At 43.6% G+C, this 20958-nt stretch overlaps 1 protein-coding gene across 1 annotated transcript in view; it reads left to right on the plus strand.

The window, feature by feature from the left end:
- The first annotated feature begins 1823 nt into the window (after nucleotides 1-1823).
- The window catches only part of Ddit4l (DNA damage inducible transcript 4 like), a 107333-nt gene continuing 88198 nt past the window's right edge, over nucleotides 1824-20958 (plus strand). Inside the window, 2 exon segments of the mRNA XM_087198773.1 lie at nucleotides 1824-1902; nucleotides 2084-2247. Of these exon segments, the coding sequence (XP_087054899.1) occupies nucleotides 1824-1902; nucleotides 2084-2247 (243 nt within the window).

Below are 20958 nucleotides of genomic sequence, written 5' to 3' on the forward strand. Positions count from 1 at the left end.
GGTTTGGTGTAGCCATGATGGAATATAGACAAGAATATTTAGAGGCAAAGCCTGCATTTCGATGAAGATTGAAACCCTTTCTTCCCATCCCAAACCTCAGGTGTACTGTGCGAGAGACCAAGACAACTTGAACATGGGCTCCAGCTCCATGATTTTTTTCCATGTCACTCCCACCCTTGACTCAGTGGCACCACTCACTCCCCTGCAATCCTGTGACTGTGATGCTGGGCTTTTCCCTTTGCCTGATGTCCTCTTCCTGTCAGCGCAGCAGCCTGAACCAGGACCCACATCCCAGACACAGTATAACTCTGTTCCCCTGAGGGGCTTTGAGACATTCGGGATGGCAGCATGTGACCCTGGAGGGCATGGTTCAGTCCGTAGCAGAGGCTTCAAACACTGTCCTGTAGGAGTCCGTGGCAGGACCTCAGGCTACCCAAGTGCTGGGCAGTGGCCCTTTCAGTGAGCTCTGTTCCTTGACTGTCCATGTGTGATCGTAACAGAGTTTTCCCTTGCACTATGGGTAGCAAATTCCTCTTCAATAAAGAAAAGGGATTGACAAGATGAGATGGATGGAGTTTTCACAGATGACAGATCTAAGTCACTGTGTAGCTGCAATTCAATGTTATAGCAAGCAGGCAAGAAGCTGAAGAGAAAGTGCCTCAGCTTGAGAGCCATGATGTGAGGCAGCTCTTATGGAAGCCCTGGCTGCTCCTCGGCACATATTCTGGAGCATGCAGGTCACATCGTGCCTGGGCCCTGATGCCCCCAGGGGGCTGAGGCAGACTCAGGTGTTCAGAAACAGATTGAATATGATGTGGCTATTACTTACATACTACAGACTCCACACACGGAACTTCTTATGTGTTTTATCCAGCGTTTATCTAGCAAACGCCACATTTGTTGCCCCCTCCCCCTTTTTAATGGCTCTGTAAACAGAATGCACCTTAAAATCACCGAGCATGCCGTGGTCACAGTGAGTGTTACTGCCTGGACTTGAGCTCGAAAACCCTGAAGGAATGGACATAAAATGTGCACGAACCCCCGGAGTCAGCAGAGGATAAATGCTGCAGAAGCATGGCACCTCAGTGGTCCTGCCTGTGCACCTGACATTCCATGGCATAAACAAGGAATATCTAAGTAAGTGTTAAATGAATTATCCAGAGGGGTCACATTCCAAATAAAAAGAAATTTCAGGAAATGTACCAATCAATTTTTCTTTTCTCTACATGTATGAGAGTGGCATATGCTTTAAAAACTGTGTCTAACTAAAGCTAAATGAGGTGATTCTGATGAACATAGAATAAAATGCTAAGCAATGCAGAGAGCATCGTGCCACAGCTGCACGGGAGTGGGTAATAGACTGTCTTCCATCTGTGTGTCTCAAGCTGGTTAAATGTGCGGGATAGATTTCCACTCCGGAAGAGTTAATACAATAACAGTGAGCAATCCTAATCACAGAAATGGAGCCGTTAATAAATTTTAGGTACTCTGTTCAAGTCTTCACACTTGCGTGGATTGAATCTTGCAGGGATCTTGATGGAGGGGTGTCCTATTATCATCTAATGTTGCAGATGAAGAGAAAATGAAGCTTGGAGATGTCTCCATTTCTCGGGGTCAGCTGATCTATCCAACTTCTGAGGGACACAGAAAATCTTTATCTTGCACAAGTGCGAAGGTCATACTCAGGCCAATTACTTACACTTCTCATTCTAAACCTTCCTAAGACGCTGCTCATTTAATCTTTCTAGCAACTGCACAGCGCCGACAAAGAGAGGTTCGGGCACTTCTCACAGGAGAGGCAGAAGCAGGAGTAAGTCCGGGCCATGGGACCCCAGGGTCCTTGCTCCCACCTTCTGTGTCGCGAGATCAGAGGCCAGAGGGCTGGCCTGCAATTGGAGCTTTGTGAGTGATCAGTTTTATGCCTTGGTAGAATTATTTAATTAAAATAAGACTCGGAATCCACATCACTGAGGGTATGCACAAACCAAAGCCGTCATTTGTCAGCAGTCGATGTGATCAACGCAGCCTCCGCTGGATAATACTCACCACCGCCTCTGTTTGGGCTGCGCCATCCGCCCTTCAGCTCTCACCCTGGCTGCGCGTGTGCTTCATGAAGAGCACCGCACGTTGCGCGACAGGAAGGGCCTCTGTGAAGGGAGCTTTGTCACCTCCTACTCATTTTGCAGACTTGGCTTCGCCTCTGCCCTGGACAGGAGCAAAGAAGGAGAGAAGGACAAGGCGGTCCGGGTGAGGTGCAGACGCGGAGGCATGCTGGGAGTCACCCTGACGCTTCTGTCCGTCTCGGAGGCTGGGCCACGATGGGTGCTGCGGCCACGCTGCTCTGTGGTCAGAGAGCGCGGGCCAGTGTCCTTCGCTCTGGGTTTAGAACAAGCAACGCTGAGTGAGGGCACCGGGCAGGCCTGTGCCGTTGTTCCTAAAATCTCTCTTGGAGGAGGCACAGTGCAAGTGCCACATCCACACCGGATGTAGATGGAAACAGCTGCAGAGGAAAGGACACTGATTCCAGCACCTATGCCCCTCACCACATAAGCGCAGTAGGGGGAACAGCCCCCTCCTCAGCCACGGAGCACAAGCGGCCCTGGATCTGCTCACTTCCTACCTGGATGTCCCCTGGGCCAGGCACCTCTGTGAGCGAGACTGCGTTTTTCTCAACCTCTGTCCTCTGGGGAAACCTCAGGGTATTTTTCTGCCTCAAACCAGGACCTCAGCCGGCTGCATGCAGCACTTTTTTCTTATCAGTTCCCACTTCAAAATGCTCTAATCCCCCAAAACTGTGTGTTGCCATGGTGACTCCTATTGCTAGACTTGGTGACTTCTACTGCTAGAAGCTTTGTGAGATGCAGCTATCCTCTTCTGACATTCTAGCTTTTAAATTTTCCAGTAACAAGAAAAAACAAAGCTTCATTTGTGAGCCTAGGAAGTGCAATGAAAGCTGGGGGTGGAGGGCAAGGTGGGCCCCACAGGACCCCAGGAAGGGACCTGGGACACAGCTGAGGCTCAGGTAACAACGCCAACACAAAGCAGGGCCCTCCTCTTCCTTTGGCTTAAACTATCACCTGTGTTTCTGGGGCCTAAAGAGGGGTCAAAGTCAGCAGCCAAAGGAGCACACCTTGGAAAGACCAGCGATTTGTAAGCTCCAGCCGGTGAGCCCCTGTCTCCTGCCACCTGCCTTTGCAATACAGCTTTGTGAGGACACAACCCCGACCCTGCAGGGATGCAAGTGTCAGGCAGCTTTCACTGGGCAGTAGCGCAGGGGAGCAGGTGCCCCAAAGGCCACACTGCCCACAAGGTGTAAAGCAGGAAAGCTCAGCCTTGCCCTGCCCAGAGCTCCGAGGAGGAAGAGGACTGAGAAGACAGGGGTGGCCAGCCACAGCCACGAAGACCACGTTTCCACCCACCTTTGGTCCCTGGAGACCCCACTGTGCTGTTTACACTCTCACCAACGGTCTCCTGGGCCAGCAGCCTGTGTCCTCCCTGTCCTTCCCCTGCAGCCTCAGGACCTCCTCAGGCAGATGCCGCAGATGAGAGACTTACTTCTGGGGAAGGCATCTGCCCTCGAGGGACAGCGGGGAAGGGCAGGTGCGCCCTATAAACAGTGTCAGCCAGGCCTGTGGAGTCTGCCAGCCAGGTGCCGTGCTGCCCCTCGAGGGGTGTGAGTTCAAGGTGAGCAGAGGGAGAGCAGGACACCCTCGCTGACCTCCTACCAGACCCCTCGGCTGTTCCCACAGCCCTCTCCCGCCCCACACCTCTAACTCAGATCTCTCGTGTTCTTGGCCTGCCCACATGGTTGAAAGGTCTCTTAAAGCACTCTGCTCGCACTGAGATAAGAAGGAAGGCTATCCTCATAAGACAGGTGTGAAACATCAAAAGTCACTTGAAGCAGGCTGAGAGCAACCCTGAAATCACTGACCAAAGGACGATTGTCTCTGATTTTCCTCACCACTGTTAGGCGTCAGCCGTGGGTTAGACACTCAGAGCACACAGAAATCCAGGAAGCCTCCTCCAGCCAGCATCAGGCACCCACTGCAGAGAAGGTCACAAATGCCCCCAGATATCCTCTGTCCTCTGCTGCATTTCCAACATGGCTCCTGCTTGGCAGCAGAAAAAGGCAGAAATAAGAAAGGGACTTTAAAAGACCATTTCAAAGAATGTTTTTGCACTGTAATGTTTCGCATTCTTCACATCTTTTCTCTTCTTCTCTGCCCAACCTCCTTTGGTTAAAATCTGGTCAAGGAACCACTGTGTCCCCAGCAGAACAGTGAAATATTGTAGGTTTCCATCATTCCAAGAGCACCAAGGCATTGCTCGGTAAATCAGTGAAGCAAAAGGGATTGATGTTGAGCACATATTTTCGCTCTCTGTGCAAGCTACTTAAAAGGGTGACCTGGAATCTCCAGAGCTGACTGGCCATTGTTTGAAGAGGCAGAAGTCTCTGAGAACTAACTGCAGTTTCGGAATTAGACAACACCCTTTCACACAGAGGAGTATCAGCAGGCCAGCTTCCCTCATTGCTTCCTGGCCAGCATCGTGGAGATCAAACCTACAGACTCACTCATTTGTCCATCTTGAGCCTGTGCAACCAGTCTTGGGGCTGTGAGCCTCACCACCATTTCAGAGTGCTGTCCTCCTCTGTCCTCTCTTCCAATTCTATGTGGCACCAGGAGGAAGGCAGAGAAAAAGACAAATAACTTTCTGCTCCCAAAAAACTAGAAACCATTAGCTTCCAAGGCCTTTTCCCTCTGCCCTGTGGTTCTGCGAGCTTAACAAAAACTTTCTTAATAAATATTGCCGGGTGGAAATTCTGCTAAGTCTATCACAGAAAGCAAGAGAGCCAATGTACAGATTTTAATATCTAAGCCATGGTGCAGAAAATAGTGATAACCGTAATGTATGGGAATTGTATTTGCAGATGTATTTTAAGGAAAAACATGCATTTCATGTAAGACCCCCAACTTGCAGAGGATACTAATTTTGAGAAAAAGCGTTCTGAGGTTGAGCAACCCACAATCTCACCACCCACAGCACCCATCCCAGGGAGAGCAAGGCTGTGAAATTCAAATGCACCGAGGCATACATAAGACATGAATGATTTTAAAACATCATAATTGAAATTGATAAATGATTACAGCTACCAATATTTTTAGAGGTGTATCCTTGTTTGTTCTCCCTTAAGTTCTACTTGGAAGCAATGTGCATACCTATGTACTTATATTCATATGTGTTATTGTCAAGAAAGAAAGCCTGACTAAAAAGAAATCAGATTATTCTCAGTCCTATGTGAGTTCGGGTCAGTGGTTTCCAAACCTTTACCAGCTAAATGACCTTTTATATGTGTCTATTGCTTTGAAATGCTCCATTTATTGAATGATCAAAGTAAATTAAGTAGAAATTCATTTTTCCATTTCTGATTATCAGGGAACATGTAGCTGCTCTTTGTGGGGTTGATATAATTTTAGCTTAACGACAAAGGCCAGATTTCAGCCGGCAGCAGGAGCAGCTTGCACTATCAGTAGATATACAGGTTCCTTAAGGCTGTTTTAAAAAGTAGTTAATGCTGTCTGAGGTCTCCATTACTAATTTCATGAATTCTCCCAAGAGCTAGGGACACAGCTCAGAAATACTGCTCGAAAACCATGGGGCTGTGTTCTGAGCCTTTTTCCACCCCAGTACCCAGGAGATACAGGCCACTCTTAACAGGTGCTATGGGCCACAGGGCTGAGTCTACCCAGGCTGTCCCAGCAGGAATGGCCAGAACCCCTGGGAAAAGCAGGGCCTCGAGAGGGACAGTGTCAAAGCGATTCCTGAACAACCTGCATGCCCACCCCCTTAGCTGAAAATGTCTGCTGGAAGTTACATAATTTCTGAAAAAGAAGGGAGTTGATTATATTATTTTCTATGAACTTTGGGTGTAGCTCTATGGGCAGGAAGTTTCATGATCTGGAATATTTTCACTAGATTTCTATACTTTGGAAGAGCAAAGTAGCATCTTCAGATACTAAGAAAAATACAGTTCTATAAATCGAGAATCTCTGGAGGCCAAGTAGTGGAGGGGGGAAGCCTCTGTCCCCTTAATGACCACCCAAATATCACTCCACACTCTGAGAACACACAGGACGGGGGCTCTCAGGAATGGTGGCCGGCTTGTACCACAGATTCCTCCATATGACCCTTTCATTTCAGCCCCCTGTGGCTTTTGCTGTGGAGGAAGCTACTTAGGGTTTCAGATGCTGAGATAAAATATGAGGATACACATTGAATGTGGGAGGCAAAACGTATTGTTCCCTTCTCTGCAATGATGAAAAACGTCTCCCACGCTCCCAGAGTTAGCATGCCAAATGAAACCATAAACCCAAAATCCACCAATCTGCTCTAGAAATGGTAGCCTTGGATGTGCATTAAGTTGATTTCCTTGAACCTTGATAATCTGCCAAAGCCATGCTCATATTTTCCAGGGACTTATTGCTAGCTGTGCTCAGAGTACATGGACACCTTCAATACATTAGAGTAATCCCCATAGTTTTATCTTTCAAAAGATCACAAACTAGAGTTTTGATTAATTTTATTTTCAGTAGAAGCCAACACTGCCCAGGATTCAAACTTGGACACATATCCAAAAGCAAGCCTACTCACTTTTAGTACATTGTCTTTCACAGTAGAATTTGCAAAACACTGGAACTGTGCACGGCTTGTGGAATAAGTTTCAGATAGTTGATAATTTGTATTCAGAGGATAATAAGCAAGATATGGCACAGAACATGCTAAGGGATAAATTAAAGGTACCATAAATACAAGTGACTTCCAGATGGCTGATGTGTTTTGTTTGTTTGTTTTTGGTACTAGGAATCGAACTTGGGACCTTGCGCTTGCGAGGCAGGCAGTGGAACCACTTAGCTAAATCCATGGCCTTCCAGATGGCTGATGTATTATCCTCACATACGTAAGTTTATATTTAAATAACAAAAGAACTCACATTAAAGTTGCTTATAGTCACTGGAATTTATTTACTTTGGAACTTTCTACACAGACAGTTGTGTTGGTCAGCTTTCCGTCAATGTGACAAAATACCTGATAGAAATCAGCTTAAAGGAGGAGATGTTTACTTGGGCTCAGATTGCAGACCACAGTTACCTGGCCCCATTGCATGTGGAGTGGTGGTGACAGAGGACACCACAGCAGGAAGCGCATGGCAGAGGAAACCTGTTTACTTCGCTGTGGCCAGGAGTCAGCAGGAGACAGGAAAGGTCCCAGTGTTCCCTAAAGGTCACTACTCTTGTGAGCCAACTTCCTTGTACTAAGGCCCCTTCCAGTGGCACCAAAGGCAGGCTGTCCAGCCATTGGCCTGTGAGCTCTGGGTGATGTCAGATCTAAACAACAGTAGCAATAGACTAATGAAAGTCAGTTATGGAATAGAACAATAGACTCACTGAACAGGAGACACAGTTCCCAGAAAGGTCATTTATCTGGAGCTCTACATCCATGCATGAAGAGACCCAGGCACTGACTGTTGCCTGCACATTCAGGCCCTTGGGTTGAGTTTCTTTCCATTACAGCATCTAGTTACATGGGAGGACCCAAAAGTTACTCTGTCCTCAATCACAGAGTGTGAGGTTCTCTTATGCCCATGCTCTTGGGCTCTGGAGGCCACCAAGGGCTACAGGACATAACCAGAGAGACTAGCTGAGCTGATGTCACGTGTCCCTGGTTGTGCTGCAGGACAAGGCTGGAACCGATGACAACCGTGTCAACATCACAGACCTTGAAGTACAGTAAAAATAGTGTCAATGGCCTGCTGTGCACTGGCCAGTCTGACAGCCCGAGGTCCACTTCTCCATCTGGAATCAAATAACACTGTTACAAAACCAGTTTCTCTCTATGCTTGCATTTTTAGAGACTTACCAAAATTTTATAGGCTTTGCTTAAGTTAATGACAAATAACATAAACTTAACTCAAATATCAGTACCATCGTATTCAAGTTTCTGATCATCCCCTAATGAAAGACTCCTCTTTAAAACACAGAAAGAGGAAACCCTTAGCTCTCCTAAAAGATGCAAGAGCTTATTGTGTTGTGTTGAAACTGGGTCCTATTAGAACATGTTCTCTGGGGCCGAGGATTTAGCTCAGCGGCACAGTGCCTGCCTAGCAAGTGCAAGGTCCTGAGTTTGATCCCTGGTACCAAAACAAAAAAAGAATATGTTATCTGAACTCCCTGAGAGCCCTAAAAATATCTTCCTACCTACCTCTACTCACAGAATTTATTGCAATACTTCAACACTATTAGATCTCTAATATTTTTGTATTAAAATGAACTGAATATAGTGTTTTTTATTTCTATGTTTAAGACTGGATTAATGCAGCCTTCCCCAGCCAGAAGTTATCAGAAAAGTCAATGAGGGGGCGGGGGGGCTGGTCACTTTCTGAAGGCAGCAGGGCTCATGTAGAAGAGAAAGTTAGGGGACCCCAGAGCTGCCAGAGCACAGAGCTGACTTGGGGAGTGGCTTTGGGTACATAGACGACATTTCCCAGCTTCCCCTGCAGGTGTGGCTAGCACAGCCTTGTCCTGACAGAGCACTGGATTGCTGCAGTCATTAGAAATAACTTTTCCTATGTGGAGTTTTACCACCACTAACTCATGTTTTTATTTTTGCAGCTACTGAGCCTGAGAGTGACAACAGAATATCATGGTGCCTTCCAATCCTTTTCATGAAATGCACACAAAGCATCACTTGCCCCTGAATACATTGTACTGTAAAGTTCACAGCTTGTACCTCAGGAGTTGCTACACTGCACTTCAAGAACTGTTTTATGCAAGAGGATTTACTACATTCACATGAATGAATTGGAGGTCAAAGGCACTGGGCTGATTTTCTGCTGGTGGCAGAACTCTGAAGAGCTTGCTCAGTCTCTAGAAAAACACCATTTTTCTCTCCTGTTGAGCACAGCAGATAGATCCCTTTGCTTTCTGCCTTTCCTCCTTTTCATTCTCCTCTGTCATCTACATCTACCCTGATTCTCTTAGTATTTACAGAGATTTCTAATCAAACAGCTTAATTTTTAGTTGCAGCTTCTGCAATCATCAGTTCAGAATTTTTTTCATTTCTGATGAATTACTGGCAATGAAATAAGCGAGTGTTATCTTGGATTTTATTTATGATACGTTGCATTCTCTACTGCATTTAAAACAGGACATTCAGAGCTGTCAGTGATATCACTTATCAAAAAATATTGCTGTAGGGTGATCATTTAATGAGACAGTAAGTAGTCTGCTTTTGAGGCTGAAGTAACTCTCTTATGTTATAAGGATGTACAAATCAAATTTCCTCGGTACCTATTCAGCACAAGTTCAGATTTATGTCTTTAATAATGCACAGCAGGGAGCTGTTGCATATCTGAACAATGACAATGTGCAGACCTTACCCTGTGGGTGCCATTTCCCTACAAACCATGAGAGTCGAAGGCTGTGTGGCCCTGATAGGGTAAAAGAACTTTCCAGAATTCTGACGGGTTAGTCAACAATGAAATGAGTTTTCAATGAGGAGCTGAGTAGTTAGACACTTTGCTATCGCTTAGTGACTGTTCCTATCTGCAAACATTTGTTGTTGGCTCAGTGCTATCCCACTCAAGAAATGAAAATATCTTTGCCATGCCAGTGACATTGGCCCCCTCTCTTCCATGCATTCCCCCTCTATTTCATGCATTGGCCCCCTGAATTCCATGCAGCAAAGGGTTCCACCTTGTTCTTCCAATCAATACAGGGTTCCTCCCATCCACACCTAGGGTGCTTCTACCAGAATCTAAGGCTCTACAAATCTCAGGTAAATTCAAGGTCCTTTGTGATCTGGCCAAAGGGTGCTTTCCTAGCTCTGTGCCTCAAAGCATCCTTCTTCCCACTATGCTTTGCGGTAACACACATCCCACGTGCCCAACTCCACCCAACTCGGTGCCCTCAGATACTTGCTGTATGTGCTGCTGTGAGCTCACACTAACTCTAGGTCTTGGGGTGATCACTATCCCTCTTGCTGTGACTCCTGAGAACCCGATTCCAGGGAGAGGTCCATATGATCAGTATTCTTGAGGAATAAGGAAGAGAGCAAGATGAGATAAGAGCTGATGAAATTTGACCAGAAGCCACTGCTGACTCATGGGAATGTTGCTGTTGACACTTAAGCCCTGCCTGCAGTGGGGAGAAAGGGTCAGGAGCTCCCTCCCATGTCTGTAGGGTGCTGGATACTGAGAGTCAGAAGGAGGAAGCTCCCCCTGGACTGGGAAGCTGCCATCATCCAGGGCACAGGGATTGGGGCTGAGCCCTTCTCCTGAGCGGTCTAGGAAACACATCCCAGTACCCATAACAGCTCAACCTTGCTCTACCCGGTCCACTTCTATGCATAAAGTGAAGTACTTCCTATCAAAAGGCATGAGACCCAAGTTAAACACTATGTGGAGAAAACATATGGCCTTAGGTAAGTGATCTAGGACTCCACCACCAGAAGCCAGACGGTAAATGAGTTCAAAAAAAGATGGGCCCCCATGTAGATGAAAAGCATCAGAATTCAATGTGTCTGAACTCTGGAAACCAGTCCAAGACTGACAGCAATTAGGGGGATGATGGTAGAGAAGAAGCAGTTAAACTTTCCTCACTCGATTCCGGTTCAGTGAATTTCTCAAGACAGCAGCTGTGTTTCTGTTCTGGGTCCCCGGGGCAGAGAGACAAACGCAGCCTTGTCCACAGCCATGGCATCTGCTCCTTCAGTTCAGCCAGAGCTCTCTGGATGGGGCCACAGGCACCACCTGCCTTCCTGCAGCTGATTTCAGACCTTGCTCAGAATGGAAGCCACAGTGCAGGGTTCTTTCCTCGAAAATCCCAACAGCAATGAGCCAGCTCCTGCCCCCTGTGACAAATGTGCTCCTGAGGACACAGTAGACATGGCAAGTCTCAGGAGGAAAGGCTGGTCGGAGGTGCTACCAGGACAGAAAAGAGACAGAAGCCAGTATTGAGAGACAGAGAGCTTTAGTAAATAAAATAGATATCTTACATGTCCAAGTAATAATGTTTTTCAGATGTATAGAGATAAATCCTTCAATCTCATCAGGGTATACATAGTTAAAATTAATAAATAAAATATATAGATAGGCTTTAATATTAAATGAATCAAGTCAATAATTTAAATTTTTCTAAGGAAAAAACTAGTTCTAGATTTTTTTCACTGCTGAGTATAATCTAACAATTAAAGAGTAATTTTAATTGTATTCAAATTCTTGCAGGTTATTGAAGAAGCATTTCAACTCTTAACTGATTTTAAGAATTAACACTGTCAAGATAGCAAATCCCAACAATGGCAGTAAAAAACAGATCAAGCTCATGCCTCAGCATAGAAGCAAAACCCCAACCAAAATGTTAGCAACCCAGAAACGCCATCTGCAAAACCAACACCACATTTGTTTATAGTGAAAAATGTGCTTAACACTTGAAAATCAGTTATGGTAACTAATCAGCAGACATACAAGTTATAATTTCTACACTAGTAGAACCAAAAAAGAGGTTAAATTAGGGACAATTCTTTTTAAAGGTCTGGATAAGTCCAAGTGGTCAGAAAAGGGAAGTGGAAAAGAAAGCATTAAATGGAGAAAAGGGAAACAGAATAAGATTGTAGAAGTAACCCTAAATATACAGGAATGACTCTACCTGTAAGTGAATTAACATTCTGGGGGAGACAATTTGTCAAATCAGAAAACACTGACAAATCAAGACAAACAGTGGCAGCCAGGCACATTATTTAAAGCCGGGGAATAATAATAACAGGAACAGAACATGGCTACCCTAAGGAGCCACCATGGCAATGGGGACAGTCAGGATAGGACTTCCGGCCAGCTCCTTCTGGTTGGAAATGTTTAGCTAAAAAGCCTACGTGCCACTGTCAGTGTGTGTCCACACTCGGCTCTCATCCACTTCCAAACGTGCTCAGTATTTTCTCATTTGAAAAGTTTGCTGGGTCTGAATTTTAACCTTCTGTGCTGGATCCTAACCACCAGAACAGACTCTGTGTGAGGGAGTTTTGCAAGAATTAAAGTTAGATTCTGCCTTTTAGCATTTTCGAAAGTGAATTTGCCTTGAAAGAAAGGATTGTTCCTTAAAAATAAATTTTCCTTCTTTGCTGACCAAGATCATAGCAAACTCTTTTTGATTTCAGAAAATGAAACAGAAACAAAAGTTAGATGTCTCACTCAGGTGACTCCAATGGCGACCACCTGTGCCTCGTGTCCTACCTGTGCCTGAGTGGACTTTCCAAGCAAAACAATTTTAAAAATGTAAAATGTAGGTAGGGCAGGAAAAACATGTAAGCCTAGAGTAAGTTTTTCTCATTCCAGGAAGGGGTCAGAGGTGATGCAGAAGGAACTTTTATAATCTCTTAGTTTAAGAAAGAGTTACACTGCTTCTATCCATAGAAAAATCATTACAGACAAAACAAGACAAATGATTGCTCTAGTGTAGACACTGTTCCCCCAAAGAGCCATGTGGAGAAGGCACTGCTGGGAGGTTCCAGCACCCTTACCCAGTGGAGCCTGATGGGCTCCCTTCGATCCCTAGGCTGTGTCCTTGAAGGACGTGATGACCCCAGTCTCTTCTCACCAGTTATGAGGGGGCTCTGCCCTGGTTTCTGCCCTGATTGCTCCCTGGCCACCAGCTCAAACCAATGGGGTCAACCAATCTTGGACTGAAACCCCCAAAACAGTGAGCCAAAATAAAGATTTGCTCTATTCTTTGATCATCTCAGGTATTTATTACAGTAATAAATGCAATGGTTTTAAACAAAAATAAATAGCATATATGCTTACTATGTTTCATGCTCTCCGATCCACGGGCTTTTCCTACACATTAATTCATTAAATCTTCCCAGGCTATAAGGTACTTGCTAAAATGGCCTCAACTTCATAAATCAGCAAGTAAGTGGAGGGGCTGATAACTCCCCCAAATTCACCAGGTACAAAGAGAAGAGGGGCAGCCAGGTTTGAACACAGGCAGGATGGCTAGAAAAGGTGTGCTTTGGCCTTCCATTCTAAATATGAAATACCACTAATAGCATATTGCACTGACATATAAAAGAAATGTTAGGGAAAGTTAGGAAAGAAGAGGAAAAAGTCTCCCATAATCTCTCCATTCTAATATAACCGTTCGTTATTACATAGTCTCTTCCTATGCACTACGTGCACGGCAATTATTGTCATATATATTCTATACCCGGATTTTATAAGTTAACACATCATAGCCATTTTTCCAGGTTGTTATATAATCTCTATAGTAATTCATTGTAATGGTTGCGTAATATTCAATTCTACGGGTGGAGAAATTCATTCAACTGCTTTCATTAGACACTGCGTTTTTATTTATTAATATTAGACTTTATGCTGCAAACATTATTTCCTGCTCTATGTGTGTATAAACCTACCGTCAACATTTTTTTTGTACCAGGGATCGAACTCAGGACCTTGCACTTGCAAGGCGGGTGCCAGAACCACTGAGCTAAATCCTCAGCCCACCCTTGGCATTTTTTTGTGAACACAACTTTTACTGTGTTTCCAATTATTCCTTAAGAAATAGAGCCATAGTGCAATCACTGAGGAATTAACAGTGGGTATATAACCTCCTTTCTTTCATAAAAACATCAAAAATGTTCAATTTTTTTCCTAAACATGTGCATTACTAGGTTGTTAGTCCTTCAAATCAGGAATAAAACACATGCCCTTTCAAGCTCCCCTCATAGTAAGTCATTGGCCATTACCTACCAGCCCGATGCTGTTGGACAACAGACTGTGAGCCTTATTAAAGATCATTCATCTTCCTTTCTTTGAATCTGATGATAATGTCCTTGGGTCTCTATTAGGCATATGGGCTTTTAATACAGGAAAACACATTTTCTGCCAGCAGGATGGAGTCCCTTTGTTTTGCCAAAGGAAGATTGAAACTAATGGTTTTAATTGCTTCAAGTAGATTCTGTGGAAAGGTTTCCTGACCATGGCTGGAGCAAGCCAGGTCGCTATGGATGTGCCCATTTTAATTATGTGTGCTCTGCCATGAAAGCTAAAACACTAAAGCTCCAGGAAGCTGGGTGTTTGAACTAATTTTTTAATGCACTGAATTACTAATCACAAACCCTTTTCCATAGTGAACAGCTTATTTTCTCTGGGTCCAAAATACAGAAGACACTCTTAGGACTGGAAAGGAACTTCGAAAAATTCATTTTGTCCAACTCCTTGTTTTAGGCTTGAGGGGAGCAAGCCCCAGGAAGCTTGCAGAGCCTTTCCTGGACTTCCACACAGAATGGCACCATCATGCCAGAACGGTCTCCTGGCTCCTGCTTCTTCTGCACCTGACACGGTGGGAACTCAGTGCCAAAGATGTCTGGGAAAACCTGAATGTGGGAAATAGAAACCACAGGAGCCAGGATCCATCTTATATGAGGAATATACGACATTAGACACAAAGTCCGGGAAAGAAGGAAAGTATGTTAATAAACTTGCTGCTGTGTCTTGACTATCAGATAATTGGGATCACACAGCCACGATGTTCACCGTGATTGTGGACTTTATGATCAGCATTCTCTGAGTACATGGGTGATAATCCATTTCTAAGATGCTTAAGGAAGAGCCAGAATTAAACTGTTTTAAATAATGGTTTTATCCTAAAGGGCTAACTGGTGCAGACTGGATCTAAGTTGTGAGTGCTGGGCACTGTGTGTTCTGGGCAGAGATTTGGGCCAGTTTGAAAGTCTAGAAGCAACGCCATCACCTCAGTGCTGCTGGCATGCATGGACCAGTGCACTGCTGCACTTGACAGCTTATTAAGCACAGCATCTCAGCTCCAACTGCACCCACTGCACGGAGACCCCAGGAGTGTGTGCGTTAACAAGACCCCCAGGCAATTCTCTTCATGTTGAAGTGTAGGAGCATTGTTCTAATTGAGAGGTTTTTGACCCTTTCTGCACATTGGGGTTGGATCAGGAAATTTTAGAAATGATAATTTCCCGAGTCCCAACCCAGATTCCTATTTAATTGGCCTGCAGAGTAGTTTGAACGTCATTCTGGTTGTGAATCAATGCGCCAAAAATTCACTGGGAGCATCTGAGTTGACTTGTTTACAAAATTATTGTAACTAACTACTTCTCCAACTACATTTCCCCCAAGTTCAGAACAGGGATCTCAAAAGTGGGGAGGGGTGCAAATACAACCCAGTGGGATAGAGGTCTACAATACTCGAACTTCTACTTTTATTCCTTTCAAATTTCTACATTTTAATTTTTATGTTTGCCTGTGTTAATGATCTATGTAATATATTAACAGTAACATTACAAGTCCAACACAGGTGTACAAGTTTTAAATAATATTTTAAGTACAGAGATTGTATACTAAATTTCTTTATCAAAGTTCATGATCTGAATGATGGTTTTCAAAGCAGGCACATAAAACTTACCTGAGAAGCTTTCCCAAAATACAGATTCCTGGGGCCCACATGTGCTCCAGGAATCCAACTATCCTGAGATTGGGCCCAGACCTGTGTTTGTCACGGACGGTTCCAATGCCCCCATGCCTGGAGACTATGCTTCAGGACAGACTGGTTTAGAACCAGCTCTGCCACAGTGAGGGCAAAACCAGGGCCACTGCTGGGCAGGGGATCATCTGGGCCAGGCCTCAGATGGCGGCAGCACCCAGGGGAACCCAGTCCAAAGGCACTGACTGTGCTCGAAGGGGAGCAGCACACTCAGAAGGACTCAGTTCTCAGGGCCAGCACTGATCACGACACAGCTGTGTAGCCCGGGATCATAATGAGCAGCTCCACATGTAGAAATGCAACTTTCTGCCAGAAAAGAAAACTCACTCTTGATCCACAAACCATTCCCAGTGGCTCTAGCCATGAGCTAAGACATTGTGCTTTGTCAGAAGCTTCCTTTAAAAGGAGCTACTGCCTTCTGTGAGTGAGATGTACTGTTCGATGACATTAATTCTCAGCTGCAGTGGAAGGGAGTTTATTTTATATAATATATATCTAAATTGTAACCACTACTCCAACCCCATTTCTGAACTTACCCCTACCCTGGAATCCCTGGCCCAATGTTTCCTTACCATCTTCTTTTTAGCTCTCTCTCCAATTGCAAAAACTGCTTCTATCAAATATTCTACCAAATATTTCCCCTAGACAACTTATGAAACTTAAAATTATCACTATTCCAAGGGAACTACTTATTAATTTGAATTTTAAAATAAAGTTTTAACCTAAAGAAACAATTGTAGAATTTCAGGCATCATAAAATGGGTAAGAAAAGTACTGGAGGTTAGCAGAACATGTAATTCTGTAATAACATTACATTGAATAGTGTTATTCTTTTTCCCACCAAACATCTATAATTCCTGTTTTTTAGATCTCAAAGGAAAATCATTATTTATCTTCTAGCTATTTTCTTTTGATATTCCTCTGTTTTTAACTCTTAATCATTTGGTTGGACCAATCAATACCCCAGCTTTAAAAGAAGGCAGGGGCTGATATTTCTTCTCATAATATCTGCAGAAGGGTAGCTACGTGCCATATCAGTCTTTGACCCCTGAATTATAGTCAAAGAGAAGTAACTGTCTTTGTCTGAAGAAAGAAGAACCAGAAATCAGAAGATGAAACAATTCCCAGAATTCGGATCCAGTGGGAAATAATCCTTCTTCACATGAGCCACACTGGAGACCTTGATAATAGAGGAGACAGTGGGTGAATCCCTTCAAAAGGCCTCTCACAGAATTAGAAAAAACAACCCTAAAAGTCATTTGGAACCAGAAGAGATCTAAAATAGCAAAAGCAATTCTAGGCAACAAAGGCAAAGGAGGGGTTATCACAGTCCCTGACTTTAAATTATACTGCAAAGCTATGGTAATAAAAACAGCATGTCACTGGCAAACAAACAAACTGGAGGATGCAGAAACAACTCCAAACATACCCAACCACATTATCTTTGACAAAGGAGCAAACACCTCTATTGGAAGAAAACCTCTTTAATAAATGGTGCTGGACAGTTTGTAATAGCTAAGGTTTGGAAACAGCCTAAGTGCCCATCAACTGGAAACTGGATAAAGAAGATGAGGGGTTTTTTTTATAAAATGGAGTACTACTCAGCCATAAAAAACAAAGAAACTAGAGTCATTTATAGCTAAATGGATGCATATTGAGGCCATACTCTAAAGTGAAATAAATAGGACACACATGTGTAAATACTGAATAGTATCTCTAGTGTGAGAAACTGAAAGTGTAAATAAGGATGAAAATGATTAGAAGAAATAATTGATAATTTGAAATAGGCAAAGGTCCAAAGGGGTAGGGGTGGTGGGAGGGGAATGGGAAAGGAAAGAAGGGAAAGGAAAAATTATGAAAAAGAAAAAAATGGAAACAAAGTCTATGTAAATAGGGAAGGGTGGAGGGGGTGAAGGGTGCATAGGTAATGGGGGAAAAAATAAGAACTAAGATACATCATGTACAGGTACAAGCACCCAATGATAAATGTAAATGTATTGTGTACCTAAAATGTACCAATTAATATATAAATTTTAAAAAGCAAGAAGGAACATTGAACGATGAGAATTTCTCATACCACAGCCTGTAATTCTGTATTCCTATAACAATATGAGCAAAGCAGTCATATACTTTCTATTAAAATACTGTTCCAGGATACCTTTTTGAGGGGTTTTGGACAACTATTCTGAGGTTTGCAGTGTAAATATGTGTATATACACTATGTTAGTTATATATTGCTGAATAACAAATTAACACACATTTAGCAGTTAAAACCAATGTACGTTTATCATCTCATAGTTTCTGTGGATCAGGAATACAGGTATGGCTTATAAAGGTAAAAAAAAAATTAAAAAATTAAAAATAAATAAATAAATAAATAAATGGTGCTGGAGGGCCGGGGAGTTAGTTCAGTGGTTTCACTGCCTGCTGTGCAACCGCAAAGACCCAAGTTTGATAGCAGGTACCAAAAAATAAATAATTTAAATAAATAAATAAATGGTGCTGGAAAACCCAGCTTTCCACATGCTGAAGATTGAAACTAGACCAATATCTTTCACCATTCACTAGCCTGAAATTGAAATGGATCAAAGACCTAAGTATTTAAAAATATTAATTTAACTCATTAAAAATATTAGAAAGGAGAATAGGTACAAGGATTGAGGACACAGGAGTAGGCAAAGACTTCATGAACAAAACCCAGAACACACAGGAAATACTACAAAGAATCAACACCTGGGACCCTCATCTTATGAAAAAGCTTTTGCACAGCAAGAGAAACCAACAACAACAAAGTGAAGAGACAACCCACAGAGTGGGGAAAAAAATTTTACCAGCCATCCAGATGAAGGACTATTATCTAGAATATATAAGGAACTCAAAAAACTCAGACCATCCCCCAAATGTAAAGACCCAATGCAAAAATGGGCCTCTGAAATTTTAAAAAGACACTTCTCAGATGAAGAATTAGAAACAGAAACTAAATATATTTAAAAATATTCAACATCACTGGTCATTTGTGAGATGCAAATGAAAACAACACTGAGAGTCCACCTCACCCCAGAAAGAATGGCTATCAAGAAATCAATCAATAACAAATGCTGGAGAGGCTGTGGGGAAAGAGGAACCCTGCTCCACTGTTGGTGGGAGTGTAGACTGGTGCAACTACTGTGGAAATCAGTGTGGAGATTCCTCAAAAAACTTGGACTACAGGTTACATTTGATCCAGCTATTCCCCTGCTGGGTATCTTGCCAAAAGAATTAAAAGCATCATACCACAGATATATATGCACCCCAATAAAGATGTGGGTTTTTTTATACAGTGAAGTACTACTCTGCCATAAAGAAGGATGAGGTTCAGACATTTATACATAATAGATAGACCTTAAAACCGGATTCTTAAGTGAAATAAATTGGATGCATGTGTTTAAATACTGCACTATTTCTCTGGTGTGAAAAAACAAAAGTGGAAAAAAGAACTGAAATATATAATGGATATTTGGAAATGGGAAGAAAATGTTCAACTGGGAAGGAGAACAAGGGAGGAGGGAGGGAGAAAGGAAGGAAGGGACAAGAAAAAAGTGAAAATAGAAGAAAAAATGGAAAGAAAGCTTGTACATAGGGATGGGAGGGGGCTTGAGGGTGAAATGGGATAAAATAAAATTTATTTTTAAAAAAAGCAAAGGGCCTCTCAGTAGTACCAAAGTTAAAAGATGTTACAGACTTACTTTAATAAAGCCTGAAAGCAAACTTTAAAAAGTGCACCTCAGGTAAGCAACTGCATTCTATGCAGAAAGAGAAGATAACAAAATCTACAGGCCAATTACAATGTATCTGTATAGTTCAGCACCCAATCAAAAGTAAGCAGGGAACCAAAAGAGCAGGAAAATATAAAGTTTAACTAAGAAAACACATTCCTTAGAAACAGACCCAGAAGTGACAGGGATAGTAGATCTCACAGGCAGGATTGTTTGTAAGCCAGCTCAAAGGTCCAAATGTTAGAGAAGATAGAAGAAAAGGTGGGCATGTGGATTCAACAGTGCTGCCGAGTGTGACGTGGGCCAGTGCAGCTTCACCAGAGAGCTTGTTACACTACAAAACCCCAGCCCCACCTACACCGCACTGCATGGAGATCACAAGAATTCATGTTTTAAGGAGCCCTGCAGAGAATTTCCCTGCATATTAAATTCAACAAACAGGAGCCTCCTCACCTGGGTCTAGGGAGGAAAACTCAATGTGTTTTATTAAACCAAGACACCTCCCTGAGACAGTTCCTTGCTGTGTTCTGAGCTGAGGAATAATTTGTCTGAATGTCGTTATGCAGAGGAAAGTGCTTTAGGTGTGGCTGTCCTGCAGCCATTACTCACGTAGGATCTTTCTTTGGCCCAAAGTCAAAACTGGATATATGCAGGCAGGTTTTAGAACTTGAGAAGCTCATGCTTCAGTAAATATAAACCAAGTATAACTGACAAAGTAAGCAAAAATAAACACATAAATTACAAATCTACTAGCTGAGAACAAAGATGGCAAAATATCCAAATGTAAAATATATTTCCTTTACATGAATGGTGAAATTGAAAATAATTGCAGTAAGTGAACTGCTGGATCTGACTGCAATCCCAGTTAGCATTTCAGGGAACTTTGGTATTATTGTCCACAGCAACTGCACCGTTTTACATTCCCAACAGTGCTCAAGGGTTCTGCTTCTCCACAACCCCCTGGCAGCTTGCTCTCTTGGTTTTTATCAAAGGGGTGAGCTTTGTGGTTGGGAGGTGGGGCATGCATTTTACTTTCTTGAGCCTCTCCAGCTTCTGCATTCTGAGTGGAGCTTACCTTACTCTGAATGTTTTCCATCACTGCCTCCTTGTTAGGGAAAGGAGGTACAGTAATAGTCCTCAAGGCACATAATTGATAGCCTGTGGCCCCTCCAACATGTGGCTTACACCTTATCCCCGTGACCTTTCTCTGTGGGCAACTAGCCAGTGGGGACCAAGTGTCCCCAGAGAGTAGCTAACCAAACCACCCTTGGTTTTGCTCCCCGATCTCTGTGTCTGTCTCCTTCTGGAAGTTTACACGGACAAACCGAATCTCCAGGCAGTCAATCCTCCATGGCAGGAGAAAAAGAACAGAAACAAAGATGAGTGCCCAGAACACCGAGAGATGAACACTCACAGCCTTCAGCCCTTGATGACCACCAGGTGGTTATCAGTGCTGCCTGGGCTCCCTGACAGTGTGCTTGCTTTGGGGAGAGCTGGGAACCCCTCAGCATCTGCATGTGCTCCACACCCCTTCGCCACGCCCCACGCCCTCCCAGGCTGCGTGCACGTCCACTCCTCTCAGCCTGAAATGCCTACTGTGGCCGTTCCAGCGCTTACCCTAAAGTCACCCTGGACTTTTT

The sequence above is a fragment of the Heterocephalus glaber genome, unplaced genomic scaffold, assembly GCF_053883595.1.
Source record: "Heterocephalus glaber isolate CG9 unplaced genomic scaffold, H.glaber_assembly_v1.0 deba00001688, whole genome shotgun sequence".
Classification (NCBI taxonomy): Eukaryota; Metazoa; Chordata; class Mammalia; order Rodentia; family Bathyergidae; genus Heterocephalus; species Heterocephalus glaber.